The sequence below is a fragment of the Parambassis ranga genome, chromosome 2 (assembly GCF_900634625.1).
Source record: "Parambassis ranga chromosome 2, fParRan2.1, whole genome shotgun sequence".
Taxonomy (NCBI): domain Eukaryota; kingdom Metazoa; phylum Chordata; class Actinopteri; family Ambassidae; genus Parambassis; species Parambassis ranga.
In genome coordinates, this window is record NC_041023.1 from 43,166,791 (window position 1) to 43,184,391 (window position 17,601).

The window sequence follows — 17,601 nt, forward strand, 5'->3', positions numbered from 1 at the left end:
TGTAGATGCTGCCATCTAGTGGTGACTCACTTACATAGTAAAGGGCTGTTTTCATGCAGTTTTAATGCAAAAAACTGCAGCGTTCCTGTTTTTATTGCGTGAAACTGGATGGTGTCTCCTGCAGTTTTTGCTACCTCCCACTTTATCCCCTCGAGCTAACAGGGTTGCAGGACGAGTTAGACGAGCACAACTGTACAGCAACTGCAAGGTGTGTCTGCCTCTGACTGCAATCATGACTGTAAGTACGATCTCTTCACTATTTAAATCTTGTTGCAGTGTCTTTCTCTTATGTGTTTTGGCAAATGTCAGCATGTTCCTTAGTGTAGAACAGATAGTGTTTAAAGTACAGATAATTTCAGGACCTCTCTCTCTCTTTCGAAGGAAACTTTTAAGAAAGCAGCGGAGGAGGTGAAGGTATTAAAACAAAAACCGGACCAAGGAGAACTGACTGCACTGTATGGGCTATATAAGCAAGCCACGTCTGGTGATGTTAACATAGGTGAGTTTAAAACTATTGTGGTCTAACTCTTTTGCTAGTGGTGCATGGAGTGGTGCATGTGGTGACTACGGGAAGGGCGGGGATGAGGGGGGGAAAAAAAAGAGGCCTGACAAGTTAGGTGCCTTTTTTTGTTTTTTTGTTGTTTTGTTTACACTGTTAGATTTTACCCTCGAGCTCCATGCATGCTTAACCACCCATTCCAGCAAGTTATTATAGCCCATACCAGTCAAAAATAATGTCTGTAATTATTAGTTAACTACACCAGGAATCAAGTCTTGAAGATTTTTAATCATGTTGGTATTTTATTACATCTGTATGGACATTTCTTTGTCCCAATAAAACTACCACTAAACAGTAAGACACATAATTCTCCAGCTATGTGTGTTCTTGTGGTACTGAAACACATTTTATATTGCAAAGTCCTGTTATTAATACTGTGTTTTAAATCCACAGAACGTCCCGGGTTCTTGGACTTCGCAGGAAAAGCAAAGTGGGATGCATGGAATGCACAGAAATGTCAGATTTATGCAGCCTTTTAAAAATACATAAGCAAAGTTAACTTACTGTAAAACCAAAAATCCATATATATATATATATATATATATATATAATGTTAATGGCTTTGTCACTTTGTTTCACAATAGGTCTGTCCAAGGATGAAGCAATGACTGCTTATGTTGCCCTGGTGGAGAAGCTGAAGGGAAAATATGGAATCTAAAGACACATGTTGATCTTTTTCTCTCCTGTGATGCTCTGAACACGCTGTACACTACGGAAAGCACAATTCTTCTCACATCAGGACAGCAAACGAGTGTTTCCTGAAATGTAAATGTACATTTGTTATGACATTAAGTATCAAAAATAAAGACTTTTGACCTTTTCTGTTTCGGTTGTCCTCTTAAGAAACAACACTGAGGGTAAAACATTCCACTCCTGGAGGTGTCTGCTACAGATGTGCACAGTTTTGGTCAATTGTCACTCTTATGTTGAGCTTCTGGTTCTTCATATACAGTTTTAAAAGGGGGGATTTAACCCATTGTTTTGTTAAGTGTTGTCAAGTCTGGAAACAAAAAAATGAATCTGGAGCTGTGGAGCACTCGGCCATCCTAAAAATCATCACATCTCCACAATATCCACAGGGAGTCCGCTGGCTGCCAGGCTGCCTGGAGAGCAGGGCAGCAGGGAGACCTGTGTGTGAGGAGCTCCGCTTTGGCTGATGGAGCCTCGATGCTGCTTACGCCGGCTGGGTAGGTGCTGAGTCAGCCTCCACCGCCTCCACCTCCTCTGAAACTCATGTTGCACCTGAAAATACATGTCACTTAGTCCACAATGTACAAACTCACACCTCATTAGACTGAAACGCTTCTCACCTCTCCGTTCATGAAGCAGTAGAGAATGGCAACCACAAAACCCTTTGAGGGGCAAAGGAGATAGTGAGTGTCTGTGCGTTTGTCTTTACAGTGACTCCATGTTGTCGTGTGTGCACCTGCTTTACCTGTGTGGATGACAGAGCCAGCTCTGCAAACGTCCGGATCTTAAACACGGAGCTGCTGACTTCAACAGGTAACACAAACAGAATGTAGTGCACACCGAACAAGGCCACCAGGAAGAAGGTGGATTTGATCAGCCTCCTGGTGGTAACACATTCCTTTCGTTAATATATGAAATGAAAACATTCCCGAACTCGTTATTGTGTCTTTATTTTTACGACATTACTCACTTATACTGGCTGAATTCATTCCTCTGAGCGTCTGGCATTCTGAGTTTGCGCACTAGTATCCTCATAATACCCAAGAAAAAGACTAGATTCATCTGAAAAAGATGACAACAAAAGATGAATCTTCTCCTCATATGACAGAGTGACGTAAATAAAAGGGAAAATAAATGTTTTTACACATATACTTAGAAGAACTGGAACCCAAAGTATCCACCAAATCCATTCATGTCTCCTGGTGTCCCAGCAGCTTTGGCAAGAAAATAAGAAAGATGTGATAATCTAGCTGCAAATTAGTGAAAGATTTGTTTACCCTCTTACCCTTCATCTTCATAAAAATACTTTGCACAGCCCCAGCAGATGATAACAATCAGCGGTACACCTGTGTGATGACGTAAATCTTTGTGAGCTCTATAAATAAATTTAATTGATAATCCTTAATGTATGAGGTTCTGCTTACCCCAGCTCAAGACGATGTACCAGGCGAGATGCTTCTTCAGGGAGAAGAAGGAGCGGCTCACCAGTGTGAAGAGGAAGTGACCCTCCACCAGCAGCCAGCTGTAGTTGGCAAGGATGGAGTAGTTGGAGAACATCAGCACAACTTTACACGCCACCTATAGATAACAGTGGGGAAGGTGAGTTTGGTATTACCAGCTTTAACATGATGTTTAATAGAGACAGAAAGCGTCTTGTGTGCTAATTTGTTTACTTCTGCTTTCCTCATAATTATGAATAAACATCCAGCGTAGCATAGCTGGAATCACAGGGAAACAGCCCTAATTAACAAATACTAGGGTAAGAAGTGGTTTGTGCTTAAAAAACAACTGTGTGCAGTGATTTCCTGGAATCTTTGCTGTTTATCCACGCACATTTCAGATTCCTGGAAGCCACTCTTCCCGCTCTGAGCACATATTCTCATGTAAAGAGCCACTAAGCAAAGCAAATTTAATTGGCAAAACTTAGGAATTAATTATCCTTTTGACTGTTTTTCTGTTTTACATGATCAACATGTGAAGTCATGTTTACTTCCAGCCTCTAGCTGCTTACTTTTGTAGGGCAAGTGCTAGAAAATGTGAGGAAATAGCCATACTGGGTAGTAGTCACAGTGGTACAACTTCTCATCAGTGAATAGTAAAGCATCTCTGATGAAGATGAACATGGCTCTCAGGATGAAGGAGGTGAAGAGCTGGATGTGAATGTAGTTTCTGGTGCAGTGCAGCTTCCTGAGGAATTATTCACACTTTAAAGGTCATTATGCACAGTAATTCATCAGCCTTAAGGGCACAGTTATTCACATGGGCCTAAAAAAAATATAAAAACTAGAGAGCAGAGATGAAGGATCCTCACCTAAACAGACAGAAAATGGTGATGGCGATGGTGAGAGAGATGACAGACAGTGTGTATCCCACTGTGTACATGGTCTTCACGTAGGAGAAATACAGATGAGAGTCTGAGGACTGAAGAGGAGACAGTGCCTAATTATTTGTTGATAAGTCCATCTGTATAACTGCATGGCTACAACAGGACTACTCATAGAAACAACTAACCTCTGCAAGAAAGTGGAGTGTATCATTGAACGTGTAGCCACATGCATCTTCATATGGGACGAGCAGGTCCGTCCAGCCGTTGGCGGTGCAGTTGCGATGCACTCTGCCTGCAGAATATGAGTTAAATCAACACACAAAGCAAATACACACATACACAGTGTTAATATCAAACAGTGAGGAGCTGCAGAATCATTCATTTCCCTCTTCAGGTGCTTAGATAAATGATTATGAAATCTACTATCCAACATAATCCTAGCCCTCTAATATGTTACCCAGTGATGGCTAATGTTTGCATAGCCTCTGATTTCCATTTGAAAACAAATGGGTTTCCTGGCAAATAATCAACCAGTGCAATGTGGAATAGATAATTTCTGCGTGTGTGTTTGTATGTCACCTTCTGAATTAAAAAACTCTGGACACGGCTGAGAGACCATTTCTCCGAGAGATGCAGGTGGCCAGCAGTTCAGGTCATCCCACATTCCTTTGCACTGCATGCTGATGTTGTTTTCTAAATAAATAGAAATAACATGAGATTTACTTGATTAAATTCCAATTAAGAAGTACACAATTTTACGTTTAAGTGCAGGACCAAGCTGAAATACAATGTCTTTGGATGCAATATGCAATTTGACCTTTAGGTGTCACTAAAACACTGCTTCTAATTTCTGTAAATTCAAAAAGATTGATTTAAATATTGAATTATAATCAGAGATCATCTATATAATCTTTATAGAACATATCACAGATGGCGTAAATACACATTTTATTAACTGTGCTGACTTACCGGTTGCTTTGTGTGACTTTAAAAGTAAATCTTTGATGCACTTTTCTTCTTCTTTTACAAGATTAATATGAGGATGAACCTGGTAATGGGTTTGCCTGTAAGAAAGAAAGTATAAAATGATACAGTTTTATCACAAATTAAAATCAAGTATGCGTCAGTTTCACCCTCTCACCTGTGGCAACAGTTACAGCCCAATGAGTCCAAGTTTTTTCATCATGCTAAACAAGTTCCTTTTTTGCCATCCAGATGTGTATCTACGTCCAAGCCGCATATCTGATTAGAATGAAAAGCAAAGATCCTGCCATGCAGCAGATATATGAGTTCCGAAAAGCAAACATGGGCTCATTCCGGGTGTTGATAATGGTGCACGATACTCTGCTGGGCAAATCTGATATATGGTAGATTTAATCAAAACGAAATATCCTTCTGTTAGTTTCAAAATAAACTTTTAGTTGACAGAAACGTGTAAATATTTTCACCTAACTTGATTAGAAAGTGGAAATGTGGATTCGTAGAAAGTGTATTTATCATACAGTATTCATTCGAACAAATATTAGCTACTGCGTTACGATATAATGTGTTTCTTGGCTTTTATTTTGAAGGTAACACAACTGTGTTCCGGTCTAATTTTTTCACACTTTGACGCAGTTTAATGGAACGTGCAGCCAGCGAATCATATTCGCTCACAGGCCAGGTTTGTCCCGCCCCCCCTGTCACCGGACGTCACCATGGTAACAGCAGTGTTTAGTCAGTGGTGGCGTCCTCTCTAACAACAGCCAGGTTAGAAAAAAGGACTAAAACGAAAGGTTTTTATAACAAAAACACTCGGAATATATCTGATGTTCCTTGTTAGTAACATAAGTAAGTCCTGATGACACATTTTCAGAAGTTTAATCTTTACATGTCTTTCTTTTAAAATTAGCGCAAGTTACTTCATGCTAATTGCTAATATTGCTCCTTATTTTAGGCCACCTGCTAACTTTAATCATATGTTTCATTGCCGATTCTCAGGTATATAACAAACGTAGAGGGCTGACATGTCCCTTTCATGTTAACAGTAATAATATAAACAGCTTGCCTCTCATTTACTCATATAAATAAACAACCTGCTGAACTTTTTTGTCCTAGGTTTACCAGCATAATATTCCCCAGCACGTCGCTGTCTCCTTGACCGTCCTCCTCCAGCCTTCTGTCATTTCTCTCATGAGGGTCCAGTGCTGACCTTTTTTTTTTACCAGGATGGAGGTGGCCTTCTCTGGCCCACAGACGCTGTCAGAGCCCCTCAGGAGGGGGACGCCTCTGCCTCTGAGCCAGCTGGTGGGGGAAAGCAGGAGCAAAGCCAGCATCCCCAGTCATCTATTGGAATCAAGTGCGTATTATTAACCGTGACCTCTGAAACCCTCTGATAGGATACATTAATACGGCTGTCTTACTGCATTGATGTGTTTAACCTTACAGTGGCATTCAATTTATGAACAGTGGCAGCCAATCTGTGCCATAAAGACAGATGATGGTTCAGTTGCAGCTTATTTTAGGGGCTTACATTTATGTTCTTCTTTTAGAAATGTATGCCAAACTGAAAAGCAATACCTTGATCCAAGCGGATCCGTCAGAGCTTCACTTCAACGGGTTTGAGCTCGGGAAGGATTACAGAAAGATGCTGGTGAGAAAAACGTGCCTATTAGTTATTTTAATTATTGTATATTCACATGCTAAACTGCTGTTAATTACTCGTATGTCTTTAAGCAACTATTAAGTTAAATGTAGTTCTAATTTTACAACTTATGTGTGCGATGATGCGCTTTAGGCTGGATGAAAGCATCAGGAATATGGAAATAGTTTTCTCAAGTGCACATGATTAGATACAGAAACAGTTTTTTCTCCTCTTCCTCCCCATCAGAAACTAATCAACGTCTCATCTGAGGTTATGAATATTCATATAATTCCCACCCAGACCAAGCACTTCCAAACAACCTACACCAAAAAGGTATGTTTTTTTGACCTGAATATAAGATTATACCTCCACTTGTCCGCAAGTGCAATCAGTGTTTTTTATTTCCCTGATGATTCAACCGTCATTCCATCTGTTTTCCAAGTATCGACTCATCCCTGGCCTCGCCTACACACTGAAGGTCGCGTTCTGTCCTGATGAGTGGCGTTACTTCTATGACTGCATTCGGGTTCACTGCAAGGTTAGGCACCACAGTGCGGCTTTCAAGCCAGCCTGTTCTTAAGGCATTAACAGTAAAGTACAGCAGCTAGAGTATGTAGTGTATCTTATGTCTTATGTAGTACAGCAAACATTCAAATGCCATAAGGAACAATTCCTCGCTGTTTTATCTCCTTCAGACACGTTTCCTTGTTTACTTTGAGACCTCTCTTATCTCTGTGCTTCTTTCACCCTGCATATCTTCTCTCTTGTGTTTTCTCTCCGACTTGTTCATTCAACCCGCCTGCACTCTTTCGAAGGGGGAAGAGAACCTGTTAATTCCAGTTCATGCTTACCCTGTCATCGATGACCTGCACATTCCTCCTCATATCGACCTATCAGCCGTACCACTTGGACAAAGGTGTGTGTGTGTGTGTTGGGATCTCAGACTATTTTGACCCCATATCTGCCTTAGGTCTCGCCTGTCTCTTTGTATTCCTCCATACAACCAGCCATGCTTCCCTTCACCCGTTGGTGTCAGATCATAAAAAAAAATCATCTTTCCTCCTCTGTGTTCAGTGTTTGCCGTGTGATTCCTCTGAGGTGCAGCTGCCCTATCGACTTTGAGTTTCAGGTATATGTTATTCAGCCACACGAGGCCTTCTCCATCCACCCTCTGTCAGGTAAGAACCATTAAAACACAGTGAAATGGATAAATAAAGTTGTTTTAGGCCCTTAACAACAGTCACTTTAGAAAGAGCTTGTGTTCTGTGCTTCCTCAAACCCTCGCACTGCTGACTTGAAGGATGCCTCCAGTTTCCACACACTGACATTAATAGCATTCATGGTCTGGGAAGCATCATAACACACGGCGGAAAAAGACACTTGGGATCTGAATAACGTCTCTGTAGAAAGCTGGAATGAGAAGATGTAGTACAAATGAGTTCCTTATTTTAGAAATGCTTTTATGTACAAAGGCTAGAGGTGGTCGACAAATTGCATCATATATAAAAACGCAGAATATAGATTGTTTTGGATTTATTCAGAACATTTGCTCTTTTTTAATTCATCAAACTTGCTTTTATTCATGACTTTGAGTAAAGTTGGTGACTGTTCTGTCTCAGTGGCAGCAAGTGCTTGGAGCTGGATGTGTACTGTAGTAGAGATCCCTAGTTGTACATAACTAACCATAGTCAAGCTAAAACATTTTGTATATTTTTCCTGCTCATCCAGGTGTCATACCAGCCAATGGTGAAGTCAAGATTTCTGTGACCTTCAGTCCTCTGCAGTATGAGACTGCACAAGTCACCATCCAGCTGGTCATTTCACAGTTCAACACCAAGCCTTACCTTTGTACCATCTCTGGGAGCTCGGAGCCTCACCTAGCCAGCAGGTAGCTAAAAGTTTCACAATGCTGCACAGAGACCCCCACTGCATGTTTCACTGTGTTATCTTATCTACCTGTGTTGCTCTAACTGATGCTTTGGCTCATTCCACGAGTTGTACAATTCCCAGCTAAAGTTGGATGAGAGAAGTAAATCAACAAAACCACAATGAAGCAAATCTTTATCTCATTTCCTGCTGCTCTGAAATGAAACCAGGTCTCAGGTTGTACAAGCAAACTAACTCCCAGATTAGTGGCCTTGCTTGGGGATTAGAATATTTTTATAATGTTTAATTCGGTTCCCATGAGAAAGAGGGTGCTATCCATCACACGGCAGCAGGTCCATCCACTGCACTGTCTGGCGTTATCTCGGCCAAAAGTTAATAATTCATGAAAATAGCTTGGTTGCCGGTGCAGTGATATCAAGATGGATATGCTTCCCAATGGCGGTTTAGCATATAAAACACACACTCTCTCTCTGTTTGTTGTTTCCCACAGTGGAACCAAATAAAAGATGAGATGTGTGCAGTGTAGAGCCAGTGTTTTTCCAGCTTGTTTGACTCTGACGCTTGTTGTAGGACTGTCCCCTACTTCACATATCTGACATAAATAGAGGCTGTGGTTTACATAAACAGATGGGGATCTTTGTTGATATCAGACTGACTTTGCTTCTGTGTTACTTTTTCCATCAGTCTAATCAATCCAATGCAATCTAACACTGACAGTCTGCAATAAATCCTTAAATATATCGAGGTAATCTTCTCATCTCTTGTTGACACAGTGTCAGAGTGGTGCTGAGTCAACTCTGTGCTGATTTAAAGCAGCAGATAGGCTGGACTACTTCTAATTTTTCCACTTACGCTTTCAAAAAAAACAACGAAGAGGGCGCTGACATTGGAAAGATGTCCGGTGGAAAAAGTGAAAATACATTTGAACCATTAAAGCAAATTGACACACTTTTATTTGTTTATTTTTTTTGTGTGAAAGAAAACCACATCAGGGAGAAGCAGTGCCTGCAGAATGCAAAGGTCCATCACCTGCCGCCCCACTGCCTCCTCGGAGAAAAACCAAATACAGGTCAGCCAAGGCGGCGGACGAAACAAAGGTAGCAAACTATTACTATTTGTTTTAGTTCTGACAGCTCTGCTTTATAGCGGCTGCTTCAGAGAATGATTTCATTTCCCATTTGATTAAGGTCCCAAGAGAATAATGGCAGTAATTTCCTTCCAGCAACAACAACAAATTGACAGGCTTATTTTTTTCCATTTGAAAAATACAGAATATGTCATTATTAATTCCTTTCTGTTATTCCTTCACCTGTCCTGTAGACACTGGGAGATCAGGCTGACGTTAAGCTTGCACTACAACCACCAGTGGATGTGTGTACGCCTGCAGGGGTGGCCAAGATGCTGATTAAAGACACTAATAAATTCAGCTCTAAAGACCTGAAGCAAGGTAGATAAGAACCAGTGATTTCACTCCTCAAGCTGACACACTTCATCTCTTCAGGGTGTAAATACAGCATTCTCTTGATTTTACTTCAGCCATATCCAGTGGCAGTATGGTACCACTGCAAAACAAGCAGTTGAAGGAGGCGCTGTTCATTAAAAAGGTTCAACAAGATGTGAGGGAGGAGCAGGCCAACAACATCAAATGGTAGGTAGAACCATAACATCAAACGGATTCATTTTCAATGTTATTATTGTTCTCTGGTAAGATTTGATGTAATACAGATGTGTGCTTACGCAGGCAAGTTCATCTGGGAATGGACCCCATGACAGAGCAAACCAGGAGGCAGATTGTAGAGGAAAGAGAGATGGCACAGCATGAATACATGGTAAGACTTTTCACTCTGAAGCCACTTTCACACTGGATTAAAAACCCACTAATAATTATTAGGCCTTTGTTCGGCGCCTCAGCTCTGTGTGGCAGCAGCTCTTACTCTGACTTTGGTTAATCACACTTAAAGTTTTTAGATCTACAGTTCTCATTATCTGGAGGTTTGATGGAGTTGAGTGTGTTACTCGGCTTCCTGTTGCTTAGAGAGCAGCATTCACCTCATGTCGCCTCATTTTCCCTCTCCTTCCCTCCCTCCCTCCCTCCCTGCTGAGGTTCGTCTCCATTCAGAAAATTCTAGCTCATGTCCTTAAATCTGCTCACGTCTGGCATGTTTAGCTTTTCCACTCATTTCTGTTCCTTGAGGGTCAGCACTCATTAACAAACCAGAGTTAATAGAATCCTGCAGGATACTGGCCTTCCAGCATGGATGTGTGTGTGTGTGTGTGTGTGTGTGTGTGTGTCAGCTCATCTCTCCTCTCTCTGATTAACAGTTACAACAGCACAGACTTTTGTTGATGTTTTCATGTCTGTTTTTTTCCATTTAATTTAACTTGACATTTACCAGCTGTGCTTATAATTAAACACTTATGCTAGAGTAGACATACCAATGTCATAACCCCATTCAGATGTAGTATTATTGCATCCACACCGGATTCTTTTTAATCTCTCTCTGCCTCGCTCTGTGATTGGTTTTATTGAGTCACCTTGGAAATAATGCAGGCTCGGCCAAACTAACATCAGTTTTGAAATATATGTCTGTGTGTGTGTGAAAGGTTGTTTGAATAGTTGACAGAACTCTCACAGACACTCAGCAGCACTTCCTCCCTCATCTCCTCTCCACCTGCTCTGTTTATAATGCACAGACAGAAGCATCCTCTGCCATACACACTCTGTTTTACAGCCTCCTATCACCACACTTTTGTATTTTATGAGAGCTTGGTTGTTTTTATGATAGAATGAGGTATCATCTTCTTTGATAGGTCCTCTTTGGAATCTTGACTGACGTCCAGAAGAAACAGATAAACCTCTGCCCTCTGTTTGCATCACAGCGATATGGTTTTATGGCATAGCGACACAATTTTTCATCACCCAGTCTGAGGATGCACAAAGGCTATCAGTCGCTAAAGGCTTTAAAATGAAATATAATACCGCCGCCTGGCCCAAATGGCTTCATCATACCTGTGATCGCTGTGCATTCAGAGAAAGAGTTCATGACATAATAAAAGAGAAGCCATAGGACAAGGCCACATGAAAGGCGGAATGATAATAATAAAGATAACACACAATAAAAATGCAACAATCACATGGGTCTAAGTCCATAAACATGGATTTTAAGATGTGATTTAAGTTCCCTCATGGTCAGCCATCACCTTTTGACGATGTGAAGCTGCAGGCTGGCTCATATGGGGTCAACATCTCTGTTATGCAGCTCGGAGCCAAACATAGCTGTGCCTTAAAAGTGATCAGTAAAATCTTAAATCTTTGCTGTAGCTGCATATAGTTTTCTCATACACTGACTGAACTGTGCTGTAGGTAAAAAGGGGAGACACAAGGGAGGAGGAAGACTATGCTCTTGGACCGCCTCAACTTGACTGCAGGCGGCTGCTTCGTGAAGCAGGACAGGTACATCTTAACTTTACTTTGCTGCATAAAAATGAAGAATTCACCCCATAAACTATGGCTTTCTCCCAGCTTAGATTATGTCATGGTCTGTGCAATAACCCTCTGTCAGGCCAAAGCAGGTCTGGTTGATATAATTTTTTATTCTTGTACAGGAGAGGTTTTACTGAAAACTGTCTCTATGGTCTTATATTAAATGAATCCGCTGCTTACAGCCATATTCCAGTTTAATTCATTTTGACATTTACTTCTCCTCTATCTATTGTCATTTAAATACCCCTAGCTAAAACCTTGTGAAAATTTACTTTATGGCCCCTTTTCATCTGAAGTCAACGTAACTGTGCCAAATGAGTATATGAAAGTCGGCAATGAATGTCTGTGTAACCATCTCCAGACCCCCGAGGGAGCCCCGTGCTTCCAGCTCTACTCTGCTTTTCAGCTGGAGCTGAGACAACGATCCCTCAGACTGTTCCAGCAGGCAGCACGCAAGGTACACGCATCCGAGCACCGTCATGTTGCTGGAGTACATGTGCAAATGCACACATGCATGAGCATTTGCTTAGATGCACAATACATGACACACACACACACGTCTCCCTCTGGATAAGGCTAGTATCCCTCTGGCAATTTCCCCTCCTTCTGTTCAGCCATGTGGAACGTTCCTCACACTAAACGTATAATACTCTTTACAGCTAACTTTCCTGTGTGCGCTGCAGACTTCACTTATTGCACAGGTAGACTAGTTACACATGCTTGGTCTGCTCTGAATCCACCATACTCTCATGCAATAAGCAAAAAGGAAAATAACTGGCACCTCTTCTTAGATAATCAAAAGAGGAAATCAGTACTTGAACTCTTTCCTCCCTTCCAGGTAGTGATCAGATGTCGTATGAAGCGCAGACTGTCCTGCTTGAAGAAACTGTCTGACACTATGAAGAACCTGCCCTCGGCACAAGGTTTTGATTATCTTATGATCTCTTCATGCAGAAATAATCTCATTATGTGTATGTCAGTAAAGTAAAGCTTAATTGCGTTTATTCCTAGAGGTGAAATTGAAATGAAGTCCCCTCAAGTTATTAGGAGGTTGTTAGCACATATATGCACCCCTTAGGATCAGATGCTATTTATAGTGCTGTGTACATTGAAAGCTGAATTAATTTGACTCATTTCTGTTGTTTCAGCTAAAGAAGAGAAGACGCGTGACCTGAAAGTCTTTCCATCGTCCTTCCCCTTCTTCTCCCCTTCTCCCCCTTCTCCCCTTCCCCTGGTGAGTAAAAAAACACACATGTAAAGTGTACCTGTTCATCCTGCTAGCAAATAGCTTCATCTTGTTAAAGCATGAAATTCTAAACTACCTAATCGATTGGTGACGTGCAGCAGAAGATGCAAAAGCACTGAGAAATCAGTGCGGGCTATTGTCCTGCACACGAAACACTTTCCATCCATTACTCTCCCGTGAAAGACGTCTTTGATGTAACTGGTGAAATCACAGAGGAAGCTCCGTTTCCCCTCACTTTGATTAAATCTTTCATTTCCCAGATGCCCCGCAGAGAGAGAGAGAGAGAGAGAGAGGTCTGGGCTCTCAGTCGAACAAATAACACCATTTGTCTCCTTGATATTTCTAGGCTGGCAGTAATTTCGACGCATTGCCTGTGGATCCCATTGATGTGGCTGTGACTGCACATACTCCTTTCTTCAAGCTTCAAGTAGGTGTTTTTCTGCAGCAGCTGAAGATCACGCAAAGACATTCAATTTGAACCCAGCGCTGGTTAAAAAGTTATAAAATCTGGCAGTGTCCTCCAGGACAAACATCTTTATAATAGTAGTACTGCTTTTTGTTTTGATTCTTTAGGTTCCTCAGCACTACAAGCTGATGGGATACCAGCCTCCGTCAGCGTGGGATGCCTCCAGCTCTTATATTCCTGCTTCTTTGGCCAGGCCTCTGCGAACAGAAGCTCTTGTAACGATTTATTATTATACAGTACATGGCCTTGATTTATCCACTTATCCACTCTGATCTGCCTTATCATTTCATACTGCTTTATCACCTTTCAGGACCAGCTGCTGCCCACTGAGGCCAGAATCCAATCTTCCACAACAGGAGCGGAAGAGCTGCATAAAAATGAAGAGAAGGAGGTGCAAGCAGAGGACACTGGCCGTCGTCTCTCCTTCACTGCCCCTGAAGCTCTGCTCAGCCCTTTCCCAGCAAACCCGCTCAGGATCTTTGTAAGGCTGTGATTTATTAGTTCTAAAAAAAGGGCTTTGTTTGTTTGCAGTGTTTGTCATTTTATTATGGTTTTAGAACCCAGCTCCAGACCTCCATGCATACAAACCAACCCCTAAATACTTGGAGAGTGACTTGGAGTTCCACCTCTGCCCTCTACCTCGGTACAGTCATCCTCTCTTAAATCACCTCTTTTATGTCACTTGAACCTCGAAACAATCGTGCAATCAGCTGCTTTCTGTGTGAAGGTACACAGCTCCTGAGAGCAACACGCCCGGCATGAGGACACAAACTCCACACACTCAGAAGGAGCTTCTGGATCACAAGGTAATCATCACTGGGTCATCGCAGTTTATTTGGAATGCTTTTAGGCATTTTTAAGACATACAGCAGCTTCCTGCTGGACTGAGGTGTCTTGTAGCTAAAACATGATCTTTTATTTTGTAAAAAAAAAAAATGGCTTCTTTTCTTGGCCATAAACAGGAAGTAATCCCAGGACTCATGACATGGAGGAAATTCGATTCGATCACCTGGAACATTCTGTCCAGACAGCCTGCTCTCACCAGCGACCGTGCCCCGCGCAGGTAGGTAAATGGCTGTATATATATGTGTGTCCCATTAAGAGCTGTAGCAGAAAGCGCTACAGTAAAAAGCCTTTTAACCCCTGCCTGACATAAATTACTCAACACTTGGAGTTTGCCACCACACCACATCATTTCTTCAGAATTGAACCTCAGAATGATGTCAAACTTTAACCTGACGGATTTCCCAGAATTCTGACTTTAAATCTTCTGTGCCATGTATGAATTGTTCAGATTCACTGACTTCCCAGAAAAAGAAAGGCCCAGCCTGACCGTGGCATCATGGGATCATAAAGTACTTGTTTACAGAGCATGTTTACAGAAGGGAAAGTGGCTGTTGTTCACTTCCTCTCCTTCTTTTTTTTTGTGGAAGAATGTGACCTTTTGACCCTCTGGTTGTTAGATCATGTCATTACATAACATGTATTTTCTATATCTTTAAACACCAGTTGGGTTTGTGCATCCCATCTGGGTGTAGATCTTGATCCTCTCTGCGCCCTCTCTCTCCGGTCAACATTGCCAACATGCATCATCTGCACTAACAGTTCATCATCTCACATGCTACATTACAGAAACACGTCTCACTGCCTTCCAAAATAAATATGTGATAGTCACATCCACTTAACTCACGGTGCCCGCCAGGTTCCAGGATGTCTGCTTGTAATACAGTACAATAAGCAGCACACGTCTGACATTCACAGACTTGGAAGGGATTGGTTATAAAGTATTCTGCACTTAAAGCTCTATTGTATCTGATATAAAGCTTTTATTTAGATCTTAACAAAAACAGTCAAAGCTAGTTTTCTAACTCATGAGATATTCTCATGAAACCCTTCTTTCCTGTGGTATTGTTGTTGTACCTGAAGTGTGTGTGTGTGTGTGTGTGTGTGTGTGCAGAATCGTCCCTCACACAGTGAGACAATGATTTATTCAGTCCTCCGTCTAAATGGACAGTGAATAAATGATGGTATTTGGATGTAGTGTATGTAGTGAACACAGCACTGGCCTGTCCTGTTCTATTTGCGGCGGGCTATATGCTTCTCTCTGCACCCTGTCACAACCGATAGCAGTCAGGTGTGCAGAGCACCTCCTGCTTCTGACCCTTTTTAAGACACCGTCGTCGTCGTGCACCTTGTAATTCATCCTGCTTGATAGAATTTTGTGTGTGAAGCCAAATTAGGTATCAAAGTGAACATTGCAGAGCTAATGAAGCAAGCGCTCCTCCAGAGATATGACAGCGTTCTACGTCTCTCGTTGACAGTATGCCAGAGCAATTTGGGAAGCTGCTGCTCACATGATGTACTCGTGTATTTCTGTCTAGTTCCCGTTTCCTTCTCGCCTTCCCTATGTTATATAATCAGAAGAGTTCACTGTATACCTGTCAGCACTGATCTGCAGGATAACTGTAAGTATAGTCTTCTTTATTCATGCAGGAGAAAACTTCCCCTGCTCAGTCTTATTAGTTTTATATCGCCTCCTCACAGCTGGTTATCTAGTAAGTCAAGTGGTAAGAGATGGGTTTGAACGTGATGCTACCTTGTATTGTAACTGGAGTTTGAATTGTTAAAAGAACAGTGTGGCACTTGTGCTAGTGTTTGTTTTTCTGCTGTAAAGACATGGTGGACTATGAGATACCACCCAGCCTCAAGTGGCCACTGGAGGAACTGCAGTATTGCCCCCTCTGTGTCAGTGTTTAAATTAGATTTTGCCTGTTGGTTGTCAGCTCATGCTTAGGATCACCTTCATCATTCCCTGTTCAAACTGAGACTATCCTTTTCATCTGAGCATTAATTCATGTGTGGTCTGGCTCCCCTGTGTGTGTGTGTGTGTTTCCTATAGGTCTGTGGACTACAGCACGGATATACTTCCACTCACAGCACCTCCTCCTCTGGCCGTCCTCCCTGATGATGATGAGGCACCACTAATGGACACAGTGTAAGCACATACAAACACTGTTTACACTACTGATCATCTTCTTTCTATCGGGTTTCTGATCATCTTCTCATGTGTGTGTGTGTTTTTTTGTGCAGGTGTGAGGTGGGAGTCCAGCTGACACCAGAGATGATCAGAGCAGAGTTCCTGTCTGGAGAATCTCTGGTCTCCCATAGCAACCTCACCGTAGGAGAAACAGCCAGGTAAGGCTGCTGCCAACAGGAGCGGAGAATTTCACAGTCCACAGATTTGTTTTGTTATTTGTTTTTTTTTTTAATTTGTTTTTTTTTGTAGGCATGATGAATGCATGTTTCAATAAAAAAAATGCACCGTTTACCTTTTGGAAGCAGCAGAAAACAGTGTTCGAGGGGAAGTCTTCCAGATAAAGCAAACATAACTTTAATGAATGTGCAAACCTGGAGTTCCTTCCTGGCAGATGGAATTCATCTTCTCTATCTTATCCGGCATATAAACTCAGTTAGCCCAGCTTTTTAGTGACATTGTACTCCACAGATAAGCCATAAGTGGATACATAACATTACTTAACAAGTTCAAAGGCAATGTTCTGCTAGGAAGCTGCCACACACACACACACACACAAATACACTGAGTTATATTTGCATGTCTGTTTTGAGAGACATTTCATCATGTTTCACTTTCAGCAGGAGGCAAACTTAAGTTCAACCGGACCAGAGCGAGCCTTCCTTTCATCTGTAGGAGGACCCGTCAAAAGCCAAAAATACACATACTGTTTACATACAAACACCATTGCTGCGCTGCAAATATGCATTTTACCCATCGACAAGACTCTGCGTCGTCTGCTCTGCCACTCATGTAGAATAAAACCTTTCTCGCCCACCTACCCGCCTTCTTCCTATACCCACTGAGCAAGCTTTGAGCAGCAAAGCTTTCCTCCTGTGCTCTCCTTACAAAGCCTGGAAATTTGTTATCCCTCCACCCACTCAGATCCATATATATAAGCACAGCTAGAGCACAGTCTGCCCAGCTGCATCACATGAGTGGCAGCTGCACACGATTTCCCATGATAATTCTGCACTTTGACCATCTCAATTAAACCTTTTCTCAAAGACCTGTGCTGTGTTTGACCTTTTATTGCTGAAAATTTCATCATTAATTTACACTGAAAATGAATTCCCATCGCCTATGAGTTTTAATTACGGTTCTGTCCGGCTGATTTGTAACCACCAGAACATTGGGTGTTATCTTCACATTTCTTGGAAAGATGAATTCACATTTCTGTTGCTGTGAGAGGAGAAAATAAAAGTCTGATTTATAATAAAATAAAAGATCTGAGAGGCTCTGAACAC

At 41.8% G+C, this 17,601-nt stretch overlaps 3 protein-coding genes across 6 annotated transcripts; 2 read left to right on the top strand and 1 right to left on the bottom strand.

Moving 5' to 3' along the window:
• Positions 1–64: 64 nt before the first annotated feature.
• LOC114451708 (acyl-CoA-binding protein-like) lies at positions 65–1,380 on the top strand. Its single transcript, XM_028430508.1, has 4 exons — positions 65–238; positions 382–499; positions 953–1,015; positions 1,144–1,380. The coding sequence occupies exons 1-4, from the start codon at positions 65–67 to the stop codon at positions 1,215–1,217; spliced, it is 429 nt and encodes a 142-aa protein (XP_028286309.1). The 3' UTR covers positions 1,218–1,380.
• Positions 1,298–4,907, bottom strand: sctr (secretin receptor). The gene is made up of 13 exons (XM_028430497.1): positions 4,717–4,907; positions 4,545–4,639; positions 4,155–4,268; positions 3,761–3,867; positions 3,561–3,670; positions 3,304–3,436; positions 2,674–2,827; positions 2,535–2,595; positions 2,394–2,463; positions 2,220–2,311; positions 1,995–2,130; positions 1,870–1,911; positions 1,298–1,801 (listed from the first exon to the last, which is right to left on the bottom strand). Exons 3-13 carry the CDS (start codon positions 4,252–4,254, stop codon positions 1,616–1,618), a joined length of 1,191 nt encoding a protein of 396 aa, XP_028286298.1. The 5' UTR covers positions 4,255–4,268; positions 4,545–4,639; positions 4,717–4,907; the 3' UTR covers positions 1,298–1,615.
• Positions 4,212–17,259, top strand: cfap221 (cilia and flagella associated protein 221). 4 transcript variants are annotated; one of them, XM_028430464.1, is made up of 25 exons: positions 4,212–4,227; positions 5,783–5,913; positions 6,107–6,207; positions 6,445–6,531; positions 6,641–6,736; positions 7,014–7,114; positions 7,273–7,376; positions 7,927–8,086; positions 9,065–9,182; positions 9,406–9,532; positions 9,622–9,733; positions 9,827–9,914; positions 11,450–11,539; positions 11,931–12,026; positions 12,408–12,492; positions 12,718–12,803; positions 13,162–13,242; positions 13,389–13,496; positions 13,592–13,762; positions 13,839–13,924; positions 14,009–14,087; positions 14,244–14,344; positions 16,181–16,276; positions 16,372–16,476; positions 16,568–17,259. In XM_028430464.1, the coding sequence occupies exons 2-25, from the start codon at positions 5,784–5,786 to the stop codon at positions 16,590–16,592; spliced, it is 2,433 nt and encodes an 810-aa protein (XP_028286265.1). In that variant the 5' UTR covers positions 4,212–4,227; position 5,783; the 3' UTR covers positions 16,593–17,259. The 4 variants fall into 4 exon arrangements, with proteins under 4 accessions (XP_028286265.1, XP_028286251.1, XP_028286274.1 ...); XM_028430450.1 differs by lacking the exon at positions 4,212–4,227 and adding an exon at positions 5,303–5,405; XM_028430473.1 differs by lacking the exon at positions 4,212–4,227 and adding an exon at positions 5,303–5,405 and having other exon boundaries at positions 16,936–17,259.
• The last annotated feature ends 342 nt before the right edge of the window (positions 17,260–17,601 follow it).